General features: G+C 44.0%; 1 protein-coding gene across 2 annotated transcripts in view; it reads left to right on the forward strand.

The window, feature by feature from the left end:
• The window catches only part of LOC107322443 (merlin-like), a 34,204-nt gene extending 22,109 nt beyond the window's left edge, over positions 1–12,095 (forward strand). For both annotated transcript variants that reach the window (XM_015880484.3, XM_015880483.3), the window contains 14 exons: positions 2,564–2,647; positions 3,103–3,171; positions 3,384–3,466; positions 4,607–4,682; positions 5,095–5,232; positions 6,837–6,911; positions 7,202–7,315; positions 7,728–7,850; positions 8,297–8,514; positions 8,703–8,805; positions 9,341–9,468; positions 10,024–10,174; positions 10,580–10,789; positions 10,982–12,095. In XM_015880484.3, the coding sequence (XP_015735970.2) occupies positions 2,564–2,647; positions 3,103–3,171; positions 3,384–3,466; positions 4,607–4,682; positions 5,095–5,232; positions 6,837–6,911; positions 7,202–7,315; positions 7,728–7,850; positions 8,297–8,514; positions 8,703–8,805; positions 9,341–9,468; positions 10,024–10,174; positions 10,580–10,789; positions 10,982–11,017 (1,608 nt within the window). In that variant the 3' untranslated portion in view covers positions 11,018–12,095. The remainder of the gene's footprint in view (positions 1–2,563; positions 2,648–3,102; positions 3,172–3,383; positions 3,467–4,606; positions 4,683–5,094; positions 5,233–6,836; positions 6,912–7,201; positions 7,316–7,727; positions 7,851–8,296; positions 8,515–8,702; positions 8,806–9,340; positions 9,469–10,023; positions 10,175–10,579; positions 10,790–10,981) is intronic.
• The last annotated feature ends 7,319 nt before the right edge of the window (positions 12,096–19,414 follow it).

The following is a 19,414-nucleotide window of genomic DNA, read 5'->3' on the forward strand; positions in this document are numbered from 1 at the left end:
TTTAAGGGCTGATCACCACTAAGGCAGCATCCTCTTGGAGATATATCCATATCCATATCCATATCCATATCCATATCCATATCCATATCCATATCCATATCCATATCCATATCAACTGCAGATGGAATAAGACTCATGACTGCTATCTATCCCTGACACTAGAACACCCAACCTCCTAAAAACAGCCCAGGTGGTTACTGGAAGGTCTTGCGTACGATTATGGATTATAATTATAATCACTAGAAAACAAGAGCCTCATAACCTAGGGTCTCTTAGCCATGCTGTGGCTAAGAAGCAATAACCTCAGTGACCTGTAGCTGTAATGGTAGGTATACAGGCAAAAGGAAGGACACTTGCTTTTTGCCTCAATATCTGTGCCTTCCAGCTTCTCTTCTGAATTTCTGAACTTTCTGGGTGCTGCAGCCTTCTACCATGTTGCTTTGTTCTGGTATCTGTCAGCAGTATGTGTCCATACAGGTAGGTTGGATTATGGAGTAAAAACAGTCTGTATCTGTAAATAAACAGTGTTCTTATGCTGGTTCCCTGAGGAGGATGTGCTAGCAAAGCAAAGGGGAAATGCTGTTAATCCAGGGGTTAATATACAAATTAAAACTTCATCTCGAACCCTTAACCATTTGGGAATTTGTTTTTTAAGCCCAGTTTGGAAAGGAATGAGAGGGGCAGAACACTTTTCCGAGCCTTTTAAGCCTGATTTCACTTTCCTCTTCTCTCCTCAAACCTGCCTCGACTAGCAGATGTACAATTAGCAAATTCTTCTCATTCCGAAGTAGAAAAACAAGACAGGAACAAATTGGAACTTGCAAAGTTTCCTGACTGTAAGAACTTCAGATCACACCTGGATGCTAACAGGGGAACATGTACTGACATCTGGATGCCTACAGATCGCATATTAATATAGCATAATGTCTTTGTGTCAGATCTGTGAATAAATGTAAATCTCTAAAGTTAAGTGTTCTTCAACAATTGGATAATTTTCTCCTTTTACAAGGATGTTATATTTATAGAATTGATTAAAACCAACAACAAAACGACCCAAAACCAAACCGAAAGACCTCCAGACAGTTGCAGGGGATTTGTCTCAAGTTGTTCTCCATTCTGAAATGTATTATTTGCACCATGGAATATGAATGCTGGAGCTTTCCAATTTGGAAGAGAAGTCTTTTCATTCTTTCCATTTTAACAGCTTAGAAAGAATTTTCCTTCTGCTATAACTCAGGTTCATATATTGTACTTACCAGAGACTGAATATAAAGAAAAACTTTCTTGATGGTTCATTTCAGTTCATGGTATCTCCAGTTCCTAAATGTGTCTGTAAAGGCAACTCAGTACTATCTCAAGTAATTTTTCTCCTTTGGAAATGTGCATTATGCAAAATGTTCTTATCTTTGTGCTTGTTAATGGGCCAAGGATATTACATATGAGAGGTGGATTTGGGAAGATTAATTTCTTCTTCCCCCTTTGGGTTTCCAGGTGGAATTACCCAATGGATTCAAAATCAAGCAGCCTTGTACGAACTGTTACCTCTGATCATGCTAGTACCATAGATTACTGACATGAAAAGAAAGCTAACAGACTCTACCACTTATACTGTGCTTTTATTTTTAAGCCCTGTGTTTATGTTGTGCATATACCACTGTAATTGAATAAATCTAATGCGCTGTGAGGCAGTTTTCCCTTTGTGGGGTGCCCTTTATTCCATCCAGGGAAACCTGAAAGGATCCTCTTAATGCTTTTTAGTATAATGCATCCCGTGCATTCAAAATGCAGCTGTATGCAGCCCTTAGCAGTCCCATTTGGTTGAACCTGCCTGGGCCAGGTGATCTCCAGAGGTCTCTTCTGACCTAAAACTTGGATATTTTTTGTGTTTTCAAGCTGCTTTTTATATGTTTTCCAGCAAAGTTGTGTTGTTGTGGTTATGGTTATGTAGCCCTTTGATGCTATTTTAGGTATCAAATCACTGCTTGGTATAGCACATTTAGTAGGATGGTTTTTAATAACTGAGTAGCTTCTGTATCATTGCTCAGTGCTGAAGGTAAAATCGTTACAGCTTCATTCTGGGTAATGAGTTGGTAATAAAAGGGAGCATGAGAAAGGTCCGTAATTCTACCTGTATGGAGAATCTAAAGCAAAAAGCTGAGACCTAAAAAAACCCTCCACCAATTTATGATAAAGGCTTTTCCCTCTCACTCTAAACTGAACAATGTGATTGAAAATAGAACAGTTCACAGTTCATAGAGTCATGAAGTATCCTGAGTTGGAAGGGCCTTCCTGCATTAAGGTGGGAGACAGTCCACTGACATTGCTATCAACTTGGAATTAAGATGCTTCAACTTCCTAAAAGTCCTAAATACATACATATATATGTAAGGTAATACTAAGGTTTCCTGTGTTTCTGAATGTCACTGTATTGTTGCTGTTATCTTGTAATGGTGATAGCTGGTGCCGAGTTACAGTCTGGGCATGTCTAACTTCATTTCAGCCTGACGTAAGCCCTGACTTTGAGCTGCTTCTTTAACTTGCTCCTATTTTTTCCCCGCTGTAGGTTAAGAAACAGATATTGGATGAAGAAATCTACTGTTCACCGGAGGCAACAGTTTTACTGGCTTCTTATGCTGTTCAAGCCAAGGTTTGTGCATAGCAGTGCTCATATTTTAGCCAAATGTGTACATAGTGTGATATATGAAACACTCAAGTGTTAAACTTTGCTGTTAAATTGGGCCATGCTGGGAGGCACAACTGCTACTGGGGAAAAAAAAGAGCAATAGATGCCATTATATACCATTACAAAGGTTTGGAGAAGAGATTAGTTTGCTGTTTTATGCTACGCTTTCACAGTTTTCTCGGATTTCTTTGGATCTAGCATTTTAATGTGATTTTCCTCCCATTTGGAGTTATACCCTGTTATTAAAATGTCCATGGATTCAGACATGCTGATACCATGTGCAGTGGCAGGACGGTATTCTTTAGCATCTTTCAGAGCAAAGTTACCTTTGTGCCACCAAGAGCCCATGGCTCAGATGAGTTCTTCAACGTTCTGCATCTAACAAGCTGAAGTGTCTTTTTTCTTTTCCCTTGGGACAGTATGGTGACTACGACCCAAACTTTCACGAGCCAGGCTTTCTTGCCCATGATGAACTGTTACCCAAAAGGGTAAGTCTGTGTTATGTATAGAACCAAAATCTGCATCTCCCCTTTGCTGCAGAGCAGGTGCAGCTTATGGTCTAAGCAAAGTATTAGGAACTGATTGTTTGCCTTGAATGTGGCAAAATGACTGAACTCATTGCTGCATTCACAGTGTCTGGGACAGGCAGCACATGTATTTGTGTCTTCAAAGGCAATCTGCCTCCTTCCTTCCCCTGTAGGTCCTCAGGCAATATCAGCTGACAGCAGAGATGTGGGAAGAAAAGATTACAGCTTGGTATGCAGAGCATAGGGGTATCGCCAGGTATGAAATAACTTCATTTTTTGGAAATCCTGTGCTTATCAGTAACTACTTCTTCACAGCCTTCAGTGAAATGTGGTTTTTGTAACTGAGCAAAGAGATGCTGGGTTGCAGGCTGTGCTGCTGGGAGCTTTGCTGCTTATGAAAGGGAAAAAAAATCCATTCCCCCAGGGTAAAGGTATCATTGCACGTAGGGCAGCGTGTGTTTGTAAACTGGACTAGCTTTGAAGCTCAGAGCTTTCACAGAGCTTCACAAACTAAAAGTCTAAAACCTGATGTACTTTATACCTTGTAAAATAAATAATAACAATAATAAAAATCATGGTTCAAAAAGACGTCAGCATACATAGCAAGGTACCACAGCAGTACAGGCATTGAGCCATCGTTCCAGGACTGAGTTTTGGTGCTATTCCACATGGATGTTCAGCTGCTTCTAACACATTCAGCATACCTGGAAATTCAATTAAACACAAGGTGGGAGCTGCTGGCACCAGAGGCAGCCTGTCTTATTATTTTGGTTCAGTTTTTTGTTGGCTCTTCTAGATTAGCACTGTCTTTCCTGAATATTTTCCTCAAGACCTGATGCCTCAGTTTGGAGGGAGAAGAACAGTGAGTGGGGAAGCTCAGCTCCTCTGGACTCTGCCCAAAGCACTCTTTAAATTTCTCAACCAGTTTTGCTTCCCGAAGGGAATATAAGGAAAATAGTGGTGGAGGAGGACTCCAAGAAGTGATAGAATCATCATAGAATCATCATAGAATCACAAGGTTGGAAAGGACCTATAAGATCATCTAGTCCAACTGTCCTCCCTTTACCATTCTTACAGAAAACCCCTAAACCATATCTCCTAGCTCCCTATCTGATAATGTCGATAATCCCTATAATGTTGGAGTGGCAAAAGTAACCCACAAGGATAAGACTGGACTTGAATTTTAGTAGAGGTTGCACTATATGTAACTCAGACCAAAACAGCTTTGTCTTCTGTAGAGACAGTGTTTTTATTATCCATTATCTGTTGAGAGTAAGACAGTGAAATTAAAGAAAGTACAAAGGACTAGAATGGCTGTTCTTATTGAAATGGGAAATATGCTGTTAGTTAGGACAGAAGGATTGGACACAAGTGTAATCATCGCCTTATTCTCTAGGGATGAAGCTGAGATGAACTACCTGAAAATTGCCCAAGACTTGGAAATGTATGGTGTCAATTATTTTCCCATTGCTGTAAGTGCTGTATTTGAGCAGTTTGCAATTGCTGTAGGTGATGGTAGTGCTGTTCTAAAATCCTTCAGGGTGTCTGGAGCTGGGGCTCCTGAGTTCTGCTGTTCTTTGCTGTAAGGAGGCTGTGTAGCAATTGTCCTCACTTGGTTTGCTTGCCTGCTGACAGAGTAGGTGGATACAACAGCAAAGGTTCTGCTCTATGATTGCACTGAGTTCTTGAATAGCTCTGGGTATGTAATGGGAAGAAGGAGAAGTTTGCTTTATTCAACTGGGTTAGTTGGCTAAAAGATGAATTGTAGAAGCAGCCATTTCCAAGAAATACAAATAAATATCGGTGTATTAGAAAAGCATGGCTCTTGTCTGTGGTTGTTAATGTCACCAGAGAGAGCACTTACTGATACCTGTTGTTTTGCAGCAAAATAAAAACCATACTGATCTCTTGCTTGGAGTTGATGCCAAAGGAATTCATATCTACAGCATTAATAACAGGTTCTCTCCAAATAAGTCGTTTGAGTGGAGTGCTATCAGAAACATTTCCTATAGTGAGAAGGAGGTAGGCTGCATCTGATATATTATTCTTTTAATATGGGCGAGGGTGTGGACTGGGATTCTTGGAACAGGCTGAAAGCAGCCTCTGTTTAAATAATTTGGGGGAGGGGGGAAAATCCTAGGGAGCTTTGTTATAAAAACTAACAGACTCGTCCTTCTGATGTGCTGTGTAATCTCAGAGAGCCCAGGGCTGCTCTCAGCTCTCCAGGGAGAGCCCACCTTTCTGGTTCCTTCCCTGCTGCTTGTCCTTTGCAAAACAAGTGTTGGTCTCCATAAAAGACAGATATTATGCACGTCACCGTGGCTGGCTTCAGTTATCTCAGCAGGGATTAGATGATCCATAAAGACTTAATGCCGTTTTTGCATGCTGAAGTTATCCCTGTAAATGAGCTCTGAAGCACATTGGCAAGCGGAGGCATGCAGGGAGATGTACCCGTTTCTCTGCCTGAATTTTTCCAGTCTATCAGTGGTTTCAGCCTTCAGCACTGCCCTTCCATTAGAATTCCACTGGGATCTCAGAGCCCATCTTCTACTTGTAGGAAGCACGGTGGGAAATGGGTCTTTCCTTTCTTTGGGCCTCTTGAAAAAACAAAACAACAACCCAACAAACAGGATGAGATCTGCTATCCAGACTGATGCTTGCATACAACAGGCAGGGCAGCCTGCAGGAGAGTTCTACCTCTGAAGGATTTTGTTATCTTGGCTTTAAATTTCCCCTCTGGTCTGTGAATAACTCCCTGTTGTTGGGGAATTGGGCAGCCCTCTATTAAAGCTTTGCTGTATTTGTTACCCCATTCACAGCCCTGCTCCTCGCAAGGCAGCACACTCCATCAGTTGTTACCTGCAGGCTGAAAAGAGCTGTAGAACGTTAAGATCTTGGTGACTCAGAGGGCTTGAAATTATACGCTGCATTGCAAATGAATTACAGGAATAGAGTGCTAACTCATGAGTCACAGAGGGAAGGATCTTAAAGAATGGGGCTGTTTTTTATTATGCAGCCAAACCCAGCACAGCATATAAAGTAAAACAGTGCATCCTGACCTGGCGTCATGAAAAACCTTTTATCTCTTCTGGAAACAGCTTGGGAGATAGGAGTGAAAATGTGAGGAAGCAGGAGCTGTAGTACTGTTATCTCATGGTCAGAAGAACAAATCCATCAGGCCTTTGTGATATGTTTGCACCTGAAATGGTTGGGATTCAGAGCAGGGTTTGACATCTCCCTTACTTTCATACCCAGAAGTCGGATTCTTAGCAAAGCATTCTGTTTTTCCTGATAGCCAGTGCGTAGTGTACAGTGCTCTCAGTACAGTTTGCAAGACACAGGTGGTGCTATTATGAAAAACATTATCTGAACTGGCATCAGATATGGCTCTGTGGGAGGCTCTATCTTCCAAAATGGTCTGTATAAAGAGAGCAGCCCTGGTTCTGATTCTTGTGAGCAAAACACTTGAAATCACTCTCCCTGTGTTTGTGGCATAAATCGCTGCTTCCCTGGAGAGAAGTGGAGATGGGCAAAAGTTTGCATTAGTATTAATAGCTTCAGCTTTGTTTTTCCTCCTTTTCACTGCTTCCTCTCATTTTCTTTTTCCCTTCTATCTATCTGAACAGTTAACCATTAAACCTCTTGACAAAAAAGCAGAAGTCTTCAAGTTCTTTTCCTCTCAGCTCAAGGTAAACAAATTGGTAAGTGTCCTGTTTTCCTCCTCTAAAACTGGGCTGGCAATACTGAGTTTGTAAACCTGTGCAGAGCCCAGGGAGCATTGAGTTTCAGCACATGTTTTCCATAGGATTCTTCTGTCTGGGAGGTCAGGGTGTGTGTGGTTATCTTCTCTCTGTGTTGGCAGAGGAATTGTTGGATGGAAAGTGAGATACAAAGGAAGGCCCAAATTGTCAGGGGAAATGCAGGTACAGGAAGGGGAAGGTGTAGTACACAGTTATGTCACAGTCACATTTTCTTTCCTTTTTTAATCTAGATTCTGCAGTTGTGCATTGGAAACCATGACCTATTTATGAGGAGAAGAAAAGTGGATTCAATAGAGATTCAGCAAATGAAAGCACAAGCCAGGGAAGAAAAGGCCAGAAAAAAGGTACATTTTCTGCTCCTCTATTACTGAAAATGGTGATTATTATTCCAGCTGGTGCCCTTGCTGTCCATGCATTGCATCAATGTGTGTAGGAGGTAAGAAAGCACAGAAGTGTGGGGACATCTCTATGTGTATATGCAGCATCTGAAGACGTAAGTGATGTTTGTGAAGCCAAACAGGTGATCAGAAAGATTTGGGGTACATGGCAGATTGATCCAAGCGTTCTCCCAGCAGTCTGAAATAACTGGTGTTACCAGTTAGCTGAAGTGTAAGTAGCTTCCGCATTGCATCTCTGCTGAATGTCAGCTCACCAGCTTGAGAGCAGTCCATCCTCCGTTAGGTTAGTTTCTTATGCTTCCTCAGACCCAGATGTGATTCTGCTGCAAACCCACAAATGTGGTATTTTTCTTTCCAGATGGAGAATCAAAGGCTGGCCAGAGAGAAGCAGCTCCGAGAAGAAGCTGAGCGAGCCAAAGAAGAGCTGGAAAGGCGACTTTTCCAGCTGGAAGATGAAGCCAGGCAGGCCAATGAGGCCCTGGTGAGTAGCACGCCAGCTGAATATTCCTATGCTTGAAGGGCTTTCTTGGTTTGGGAGCTCTTTGCTTTTCTAGAAGTTGTGGCTTACATAAAGCTGGAGAGTTTGTGAAGGAAGTAACATTGTGGGCTGAAACTGGGAGAAGAGGGCTTAGTGCATGTTGCATTTGGCACTGACAGCTGGAGGGATCAACCTATGTTAAGCTTTGGTTGATGTCTCTGTCCATCTCCGAACAGCAGTCTCCTTGCTGTGTAGAGGTGAGAAGCAGGACAGAAGGTAAGTGATTCTAGAGCAGTGGAGTAGTACTAAACCCTTCAATTGTTTTTACTTTAAGGATTAACATTTTCATCCCTTGACCTGTTGACAAAAAGCATCTTCTTCCTGATTGACTTCAGGGATGAAATTGAAGATGCTAAGCAAGGTAACTACAACAAATTGCTTCCCCTTAGCTTCGATCCCAGGAAGCTGCAGAGCTGCTGGCTGAGAAAGCTCAGATTGCAGAAGAAGAGGCAAAACTGCTGGCCCAGAATGCTGCAGAAGCAGAGCAAGAGAGACAGAGGTTGGAGATAACAGCTCTGAAAACCAAGGAGGAGAAACGTCTGATGGAGCAAAAGATGCGGGAGGCAGAATTGATAGCAGTGAAGCTGGTGAAGGAGTCTGACTGGAGGTTAGATTTGCTTGAGCTGGGATTGTGTGGCCCCTCCTGAATTGCCTGGATAGAGAGGGTGCTATTTTAGTCAAATCAGGAGTGTGGGGGTGAGAGCGCAGGAGGGAAGGCCTTTTCCCAAAGTCTTTTGTGCTCTGTCTCTATACTGAAAATCACCAGCGATTCATGTCAAAATACTTGTTTTGCAGAGCCAAGGAAGCAGAGCATCTGAAACAAGATCTGCATGAAGCCAGAGAGGCTGAACGGAAAGCAAAGCAAAAACTCTTAGACATAACCAGGCTCAATTATCCTGTAAGTTTCTGTTCTGGGCAGCACTTCATCTTGGGTGATAATCAGATGTTGATTGCATGTTTGTAGCTTCATCAGGGTAGGTTGTGTCATGTTCCATCTATCTGTGGGACAAACACCTACAGGACCAGCTGCTGATTGAACACAGCATAGCTGCCATCTCAGTCAGGCAGTGTGTTGTGAAGGTGGTTGTACTGAACCAGCTGTCTTGTCCTGACATGTGAGTTGCATGTGAGTGTCTTCAGGCAAAGCGAGAAGGTGACGCTGTGTGCCCCCAGTTCCTCTTCTGCTTCACTCTTGCTGAGAATGGATTCCCATTCTTAGCTGGAATTAAGGAACACTGCAGTCCAGATATTTCTCTGCACTTGGATCTGTGGCTTGTGGCAGTTAATCTGGAGCCACTTGTGTAGATGGAAAGAGCTTCAGGAACATTTGTCTCTCATAACCCATGGTACCTCATGGAATGGCTCAGCATGGCACTCTTGAAGAAGCTGGTGAGAAATCCAAAGTCAAACAGTGTTTGTTTTGGCTCTTTCAGCACATGATCAAGTACCCACACTACTTGCCAACTGACTCCAGAGATGCCAACTTTGACAAAGGGTCCATCAAGCTGGATTTGAAGGACATTGACCTCAAGAGACTGTCCTTCGAGATAGAGCGAGAGAGGTATCAATATGCATGTGGTGTAAATAAAGAAGAATATATTACACGTGGGAAGTACAGAAAAGAAAAATTCCTTGGGAATCAACAGGTCATTCTTGACACCTCAGGACAATCTGTATGACTGGAGGCCTTTTACTGAAATGGTGCAGGTTATGTCATTGTAAGACTTGATGTTGTACACACAGGAAGAGTTTCATGGTGGCATCAAACCATCACAGGTCCAAAAACCTTCTGTCTTAAAGATTAATTATGTCAAGCATGAAATTGTTTGTTTGAGTAACAGCAAATTAGAGGACAGAAGTTTCCCTCTAGTGTTAGAGTATGGTATTGGCTTGATTCACAGGCTTTTCCTCTTAGTCTAGAGGGAAATTCTTGGTTAGAAAGTGAATTCTGAAGGGTGGAAGTGAGCAAAGAAGCGAGGCTGACATGCAACAGACTTAATGTTGCATATATATATATATAAAAGGCAAGATTATGCAAAGATCTCCTCTCCTCCTTACCTCATCCTTGAGTTTTGTTGTGCTAATAAGCTTTTTGTCTCTGATGTGTGGACTACAGGCTCGATTACTTAGAAAAGAGCAAAAAATTTGAAGATCGACTGAAAGAACTGAAGTCTGAAATTCACGCTTTGAAGCTAGAAGAAAAACAGGCTGGGCTTTACTCTCACTGGAATGAAGTGCTTGGATCCTTGGATCGTTCCTTAGGAAATGTATGTAACCTCAATTCCTGCCACTTCTTTAAGCACAGTGTGGTCTCTCGTGGTTTGCATCACATTCTCATTCTTGTGCTTTGTGGCTGCTATGAATCTGTACTAAAAGTCTTGGCTTTCTTTTTAACTGAGGCAGCAAAGAACTAAACTCAGATTTTGGTTCTTGTTATATACATAAACACTCGTTCTGAACCAGGGCAAGGATAAGGGCTGTCTTTGCTTTCCCATTTTTTTCCATATATAATAAAAGTGACCCTGAGTAAATTGTTTCAGAGAGAAGGGAGGATGGAAAAGCTGAGGGAGGATGACCTGTATTCTCTGGCAATGTATTTTATGTTCGTTTTGGCTTTATAAATGTTGATGTAGAGAGGGCATTGAATTTCCACGTGTTCTCTTCCTTTAAAGATCCCATCATGGATGAAGACCTTTGAAACTGGCGATTCATCAGATATAAATCTTCATAGGCCTTTCCCTGCTTACTCGTTAAATCCTACAAGCAGCTGGCCTTGTACCAACAAACTCCAACACACGGTGCCAGTACAAAAGTCATCTTTTCAAACCAATTCCTTGATTGCCAACAGCGTGGGCACAGGAACCAGAAAACAGATTGTAAAGGTAAGCTGATAAGTATATTCCCAAATTCTGGTCAGAGGTTTAGAGTTCAGAGCAGTAAAGTGTGGTTGGCTTTATAGAATCGTAGTATTGCTCAGGTTGGAAAACACCTTCAAGATCATCAGGTCCAACAGCAACTCATGAAGAATGGCTGTTCAGAGCGGAGCTAATTTTTCCCATTTGCTTTGCATGTAGGTTCAGCAGCATGACTCAGATGTGATCTACATTTGAAGAGCCTCGTTTCCTTACCAAACTGGTGGAACCTGATGGCATCCGTTTGGCTGCTGCAAAATGCACCAACATGAGAACACTGGACAGCTCTGTCTCCCGACAGTCATCAGCATAGAGATGTGGTTCTATAGGTAGCGGTGCCATTTGGCTTCCAAGCAGGTCCTATGAACTACTAAAACTGCCCGGTGTAAAATAGCTCATGGCTTTGGGTCCAATGGTAACCATACAGCCAAAGGAGCATGGTTTACTTTTTACTGCACTTTTAAAAGAAACACTTTATACTTCTAAGCCTTCCTCCCCTAGGTCATTCTACACACTGACTTACCAAGATGGTTCCTTTTGTGTAGAAGGGATGCTAGGTGACCAGGAGACATTTGGGATGAGAAGAAAAACTGTCCATCAGCATGGTGTTCACCTACAGAGTAGATTAATTCTGCTTTGGGTCCTGTCTGTGAGACACGACTCTTATGGAACTACTCAACCTTGCAGTGTTTGCTTACCAAATATTTTCCTTTTCCTCCCCAAATGTTTCTCTGTTCGCTTAATTGATTTTCATTTCTCTGTGAGAAATCTCAGCGTGTAATTCCAGATGTAGAACTGGACATCTTCAAATACCTCTTGTTCCTGGGGGAATCCTTTGTTTGGAATGCAAAGCTTCTGTTCTCTCTACATTTCCATCTAGATTGAGCACTTTCTGTTGCTTGCCGCTCCAGCAAACTTTGCATACATTAACTTGTTTCCCAGTTCGGTGTGAAGCAGCTTCCAAATGAGACAAAGACAAAAGACGTTAGTGATGTCTGCTAAAGTTGGACTTGCTTCTGATGGAGAGGTTGCATGCAGCAAAATGTCTGCCTCATTAGCAAAACCTGCTCGTATTTGTGTGTGTTTAAGTGTCTGTCTCACCAATAAATCTTCAGTCTGAGGACTTTGGGGAAGCAGGCGATACGCAGCTGTAGCTAATGTAGTAGCACAGTTGAGCATGTGAGATATGGTGTAAAAAATAGATGCTAATGGTAAATATCTAGTTCCAAACGCTAGGACTAAAGGAAACACATGAAATAAAAAGCTTCAATTTTCACTTGCTAGTAACAGCTTTGAACTGAGTGGTGTGTCAATATTGCAACAGCATTAACAAGGCAACTTGCAAGAACAAACATGCAAATCCCCTCTGTATACATCTACAGCAGGCTGAGCACAGTAGGGGATAGCATCTGTAGCCAGCTTTCTGCTCAGACTTCTAACAGTCATGACAGCTACATGGCAAGATACACGTAACTGCTATCTGCAGCCATGTCCTGCTGTCTTTTCTCCCAGCCTTAAGTGCTGGCAGGAGGAGGGAAGGGTGGTGGGAAGCTTAGAGTGGTTTGGGTTGGAAGGGGCCCTTAAAGGCCATTTGGTTCCACTGTCTGCAATGCATGGGGAAACCCACAGCTCCATCAGTGCTCAGAGCCCCTCCAGCCTGAGCCTGGGGAGGAGGAGTATTTCTGTGCATTGCCCTTCTGCAGCACCACGTACCTGCCCAGATGCTTGAAAAGTGATTAACAAAAAAGGCAAGAAATTATTGCAGGAAACCAGGTGAATGCAGACGTACTGGTCTGTTGCTGGGAAGGCACTGCAAAGAGAAGTTTGCTTAAAACCTGAGTAGATACTTGAGTGATTGCACATGGATGCTGGTGCTTCTGATGCTCCTGCTCACTTGTAGTGTTGGCTGCTTCATCAAACAAGCAATGACAGCTGTGTTGAGAAAATGGGGTTTTCCTTCATTTGGAGAAAGTGAGAAGCATGAGCCCTGAATTCCCCCAGAGCAAAGTGGAGAACAAAGACACGCTGCTCTCATCAGTCACTGCAAGATCTGCCATCCAAAAGAGCGAGGTGTTCATCAGATGATGCTACCAGCAACTTTGAATGCTTGGGGCTGGAGATGCAGCTGATTGTGGCGATGGTCTGCAGACCTGCAGGCAGCAGATGGTGCTGAAGTGCAGCCAGTTCAGATGTGCTCCTCATCAGCTCAGAACAGCAGGGCTAGGGGGCCCTGCATTACTGCTTGTCAATCCCTGACAGTCACTACATTCCCACACCAACCTGTTGTTCTCTTCCTGGAGTTTAACCTATCATAATTTTGGATGGGAATTCAAAATGTGTAAGTAAGTGCTATAGTCTGAGGAGTGCAGAAATATCCTCTAATAGTCCTGACACATCATTGTGTGTTATAGAAGCTGTGGGTGCCCCATCCCAGGGGGTGACCAAGGGTGGGCTGGAGGGGCCCTGGGCACCCAGCTCTTGGCAGGGGGCTGGAACCAGGTGGTTTTTAAGATCCCTTCCAACTCAAGTCACTCTAGGATTCTATGCTTGTCATCATGAGACTTTGAAAAGGGCCTTCTAAATGATCTCTGAATGGATTTATAAGGGTAAAAATGGATCTTCTGAGTGAGCCAAAAGCTCGTGGGACCCCACAGGGCCTGTGCTGCTTGGTATTTTCATCAAGTGCTTTTTGAAACAAGTACAGACCTGTTAAATTTGCAGGGCATGGAAACATTGTGAGCGAGCGATCTAAAGACAGTTTAAGAACAGCGTACAAGTACATACGGGACAACTAAGGAGGGGCTGTATGATAGAGTGGGACAGAATGTACTACTAAGGAGGGGCTGTATGATAGAGGGGGACAGACTCTTGAGCAGGGTCTGCTGTTACAGAACTAGAGGGAATAGCTTCAGAACTAACAGAAGGGAGATTTAGACTAGATAGAAGGGAGGAGTTGTTTCCAGCAAGGCACTGCACAGGCTGCCCATAGAGTGGTGCCCATCCCTGCAGACCCCCAAGGTCAGGCTGAAGGGCTATAAGCACTGATGGAGCTGTAAGTGTCCCTGTGCATTGCAGGCAGTGGGACCAGATGGGCTTTTAAGGGCCCCTTCCAACTCAAACCATTCTGTGATTCTCTGATTCTATTGCAAGAAAGGCTGAACAAAGCGAACATGCTGGTTAAGAAATTCTGGTGTCATACTAAAACCAAAAAAGGAGGAAGAAAATAGAGGGAACGCCAACAGAGTGAGGAAGTCTGTTCCTGGAGTGAGCCTTTATCTTCTGTGTGGAAGCTAAAGACTTTCTACAGCCCTATTTTCTCTGTTTCCCTGAAAAAACTCTCACTTTAACCCTGAGGGAATCTCCCTGCCTTCATTAAGAGCACAGAAAAACCACATGCTCTTACTCAGCTGGTTACTCCTGGTCTGAGCTGCGAGAGTGAAGAAGTGCAGGTTAGCTGTCATTAGGCTTCATCCAGTGTTAGCAAACAGGGGCAGCATATCAGCCCTGCCTGATCTGCTGAGGCATTACTGCTGTCCCCAACCCCAGTGCCACTTCTGCCACCCTCCCTCTGAGCCATCTCAGCATCTTCAGACCCACCACATCCTCTCTGTATCCTCTGATTCACCCACGGATCTGTTGTGAAGATCAACCAGTCTGTATTCACCTTGCTGGGCTACAGGGTTAACCTGGCACCACAAGGTGGGTGCTGCAGTCTCCTGAGTCATCTGCTTTTGACCTTTTCCTCCCTGCGCTGCTGTTTTTAGGGAGCCCAGTCACTGTCAGTGTGATGAGTTCACATCCTGCCTTTGCTGGCTGCTGTTGCAGAATTAACTCTCAGGCTTCTTCCTTGCAAGCAGGCTGTCAGCCCTGCAGCTCATTGCAGCAGCAGAGGCCGTGCTGCTGCCTCACTCCTGTCTAGCCATGTACACTCTGAGCCAGCACGATCTGTTGTTGTTTCTTGTGCTTGAGATTTTCACTCTCTGTTGCTGGAGGCAGCTGCCAACTCCCTGCATCCTTCTGTACCCAAACATCCCTGCTAAACTCATATTTAAACCTCAGGAGATGAAAGGCATTAAACCATCACCCCTAGTTTAAATGTCATGTCACAAAGATGGTTGGAGATTTCAGAATGTAAACCCATATAAGAGGCATCGGAAAGGGACCTATGGGACCAGGGCCTGTAGTAACCCTGTTCTCACCTCTGCAAGCAGCAATTCCCTCTCTTTCATTTCAAGCTCATGATGTAAAACTGAATCTGAGCATGAGCCCACTCCAGCTTCTCCCATATTCCTTCAAGAGATGGGCTGTGGGGTCGGCATGGAGCAGGACTAGCCTGGAACTCACAGAGCAGCACTCCAGCAATCAGGAGAACTTGGAAACCAAACCCATCCAGGCTGCTCCTAAAGAGCAGTGATGCAGTGGCACGGCTGCCCAGGGAGATGGGGCACTGAGGGACGTGGTCAGAGGGTAATATTGTTGGCAGGTGGATGGTTGGACTGGATGATCTTAGAGGCCATTCCAATGCCCCATGATCCTATGAAAAGCCAGTCCCCTGCAGATGAGATGTGCTAAAGACTGCCCAAAGAGAGCTTCATGGCTGGCCATGGAAGTAAGGGAATGCTGTGGGTGAAGGTTGGGGGCATAGAAGTGGGAGACCATAAAATAACATTCATGACTCCTGCATCCTGGGGATGAGAGAAGCAAAGGGAAAGGCGTGCAAAGCTGAGCTCTCAAATAACGTGCCAGTAAACCAAAAAGGGAGATTCCAGAGAACAAAAAGAGGAACTCAATAGAAACAGACCGATCATTTAAAGCAGTGTTGTAAGAGTCTTTTGACTCAACAGAGAATCAGCCCAGGAAGTTCTGAGGGACTCGAAAGAGATAATTCATATTAACCACCAAAATCACCTGCCTCTGTATGGCCCCATGAAACATCTCACTTCAAAACAGCATTGTGGCTTGGGAAAGCTTTTAAAATAGTGCTCCAAAAGGCAGAAAGACAACCAGTCCACATTCAGAGCAAAGTCAGCTGGGCTGCATCCATCAGGATGGTGATGGCGTTTTCTGTCCTGCTCACCACCTGAGAAACTCCCTGCTTCCAGGTGAACAATCTCATTTCCCACCTGTTTGCATTCACAGCCAGCTTCTAGCCCTGTAGCATTATACCAGCAGTGCTCACTAGCTGAAATAACCCTTTTCCACCTCAGTGTTGGCCTCTATGAAGGGTTCCCCCAAATCAGCCATAGCCCCTTGTGTCCTAGTCCCTGAGCTCACTGTGTTTGCCTCTTCTCATGCTATATAACAATGGGGGCTTGCCCCAGCTCTACAATTTGTAGCATGGGTCTTTCCCTGCCCCAGACATTGCCATGGGCTCCAGCACAGCAATGGCTGCTCTTGCCCTCAGTTATTCCCAGCAGCAGCACTGTACGGTCTGCACTACTGAATCAAACCCTTCCCCATTACTCCAGTCCTCAAGGTCATTATAATCTCTCTCTGTGATATCCTGGCCTCTCCTGGATTGATGATAGCATCTCATTCTGCCTCATCAGCAAATTTGCTTTGCGTTCTTCTGCTTTTTGTGCCAAGATCATTAATGCAAATGTTAAACAGAATCTCTTTTTTCTTTTTCTTTTTTTTTTTTTTTTTTGAGGCAGAAATTCAAGGAACTGCACTGGTAACCCTCCCCTCAGTCCAGCATTTCCCCTTCCAGCTGAAGCTATTACCATGCCCCTTACAGGCAGCTCTCTTACCCACTTTACATTACATATGCCAGTCACATCTCCTCCTCCTTAGCTAATAATTTACTGTGTGGCACCATCTCAAGTGTCTTATTGGAGCCCAGACAAGTGAGATCTACTGCATTTCCTTTGTTGCAGATATCTGTGAACTTATAAAAGGAAGCGATGAGGTTAGTGTTGGTGCGTGATGTGCTGCTGATTTATCACATCTTACGCAGTGTATGAGGGTCTGGAGGAGGTGAGTTTAATGGGAGGCAAATGTTTGCAAAGTACAAGATTATTTCCATCCATCAGGCTTGGAGAAGGTTGGGATTTAAGGGAGATTAGTGGGCAATACTGGTGGTAGGTGGATGGTTAGACTGGATGATCATAGAGATTCTTTCCAACCTTAATGATTCTGTGATCCTATGATTCTATAAACTAAGCAACATACCAAATGTCAATTTCTTTAGAAAGTTAAACTTAGAATCATCATAGAATGGCTCAGATTGGAGGGGACCTTAAAGATCACTTAGTTCCAACCCCCTACCACACACTGATGGCCAGACACTAGATCAGGCTGCCCAGGGCCCCATCCAACCTTGAATGACTCCAGAGATGGGGCATCCACAGCCTCTCTGGGCAGAGTTCTTTACTACATTAAAATAAAGGATCAATAAAGGACTTAACATCACCTTATTTTCTAAAGCCAATCTTCAGTGCCTCAACTCTAAGAATTAATCCAAATATGGGAAAGCACGAAGGATGGGAAGGAAAGTAACCCTCCAAATCCCATCATGTTGTTGTAGAAACCAGTGAGATGGTCTCCAAATGCCACGTTCAGCCCTGATCACTGTAACTCAGAGAAGGATAGAACCAACACAGAAGGCTTTGAGGCAGGTGATAAAAGCATTTGGAGACTCAAAGACTGAAAAGAGTGGGGCAAATAGATGAAGGGAGCTTAAAAAGAAACATTCAACACTGAATTTTTACCCTTTCATGCGGGAGAAGAAAGGGATGTGGTTAAAACCACCTAAAGTGAGAAATGATATATCAAAAAGAGGTATTTTGACACAAGGCACAATAAACACAAAACTGGTAGAAGGACTCATCAAGGGCGAAGTGGGGAAGAAAGACAGAAGCAAGTGCCTGGCTATGAGATAACCCCGGCTATGCGAGTTTAGATAATACTTTATTTTTAGCCCATTTTAATGTAACTGGGGCTTATGCAATCTGTGTCTGGGTGCAGGAGGATACTCAGTGTCTGCAAACTCATAATTGAAATCACTTTTTGTACACAGACTTTTTCCCCCCCTCCTTAGTGTCCTGATAGAGCATTCATGTGGGCAGCTCTCTGCAGGGGCAATGCTTGAGAGCTGCTGCCCCAGCCAAATCATGCAGGAGAGCTACAGGGCTGTACCTGTGGGGGAGACCCGAGTCCATGTGCCCTTGCAAAGCTAAAGCTGCTGAAAACCAGCCCCAGGGCTTTGCTTTACCTGACTGCAGGGGTGCAGATGAGACCCCAGGTGCAAACTCTGAGCTGCTGGAGGCAAAGAGCCGGATGTGGGCCACTGTGGGAGAGTATAGGGGAAACTGTGGGGGCTGTTTGGTGGTAATGGGGTGGGGTAAAACTTAACACTGTAGGAAGATGCTGCCTGTGGGCTGGTGAGTCAGCTTCTGACTTGAGCGTTTTGCTGTACCTTGTGCTCAGAATCCTGCTATTTGTTGAGGGATGTATTTATATTTAAGTATAGTCCTTATTTCTCGTATAAACGCTTGTTCCTTGAGCAAAACATTTCATTAGTTTCCCATACTTATACACACTTCTCTATTAAATGTATTTACTTAGTTTAAGGAGCAAGAGATGCTTGAGTCTGGAATCCCCAGGCTGTAGGGCTGAGGGTTTTCAGCTCAGAGTAGACTCAACGAGGTGGGAGAACAGGCATGAGTTGGATCTAGGACAATGGAAGAGTCCCTGCTGCGGGTCTCTGCAGGGCATGGCACAAGATCCTGAGGGCAAAGTAGCATCCAAGGCTTCAACTCAAAAAGATAAACAGGAGCTGGTTTAGGAATTTAGCTTTGCTGAATTACTGCATAAAACAATGTATGCAAGGGTCAGCAGTATCTTGCTGCAGGGTGAGACTGTTTGGCTGATCTGCATTTTCCTCTCCTTCCAGCCACGGGATCTCTTTGCATAATTTTTATCAATGAGTGTTGCTTCCCAGACGGATGTTGCATAACGTGTGGCTTTCTCTGCACTTGCACGGGATTGTGATGTTGGCAGTTTCTTTCAATTCTTGCCAGTGGTTTCCTTGTTCTGGGTTTCCTTCTGTCCCATACTGGAGCGCAGCAGGACTGCAGTGCACAGGGATCCATGAGTCAGGCAGCAAAAGAGGTGCAGGGCCATCCCTCTGCCTTGACCCATGGCCATTAATTGCATTTACTTCTGCCAGCCAGTGGGCATTTCCCTCTGGGCAAACAATGCAGGGCTGGATGGGGTTTCCTAGAGTCCACCACACACTCAGGCAGTTGTCTCCTCTTTCCATAGATCTGGCTGAGCACCTGTGTGCCCACCTGCTGCTACAACACTTTTAATTGTGCTGAGTATTTGACCACAACTTCTTTTTGGCTTGCCTTCACATTAACAAAAGGCACTTGCATCTTCAACTATCTTTTCCTTGTATTTTTACTTGTAAAGCTGTGTTTTCTGCCTTCCTATATCCCCAACAACTATTCGGAAATTTGCACTTGGAAGTGCTGCCAACATGAATTCAAGTTGTTTTCTCTCCCCACGCTGGCTTTTGATTTTCCTGCCACATTAGAAAGTCGTATGAATACAGAAGTCTTCCACCACAGGAGAATTAAAACCATAAGTCAT

Source organism: Coturnix japonica, chromosome 22 (assembly GCF_054131305.1).
Source record: "Coturnix japonica strain WE chromosome 22, WE-NBRP24, whole genome shotgun sequence".
Classification (NCBI taxonomy): Eukaryota; Metazoa; Chordata; class Aves; order Galliformes; family Phasianidae; genus Coturnix; species Coturnix japonica.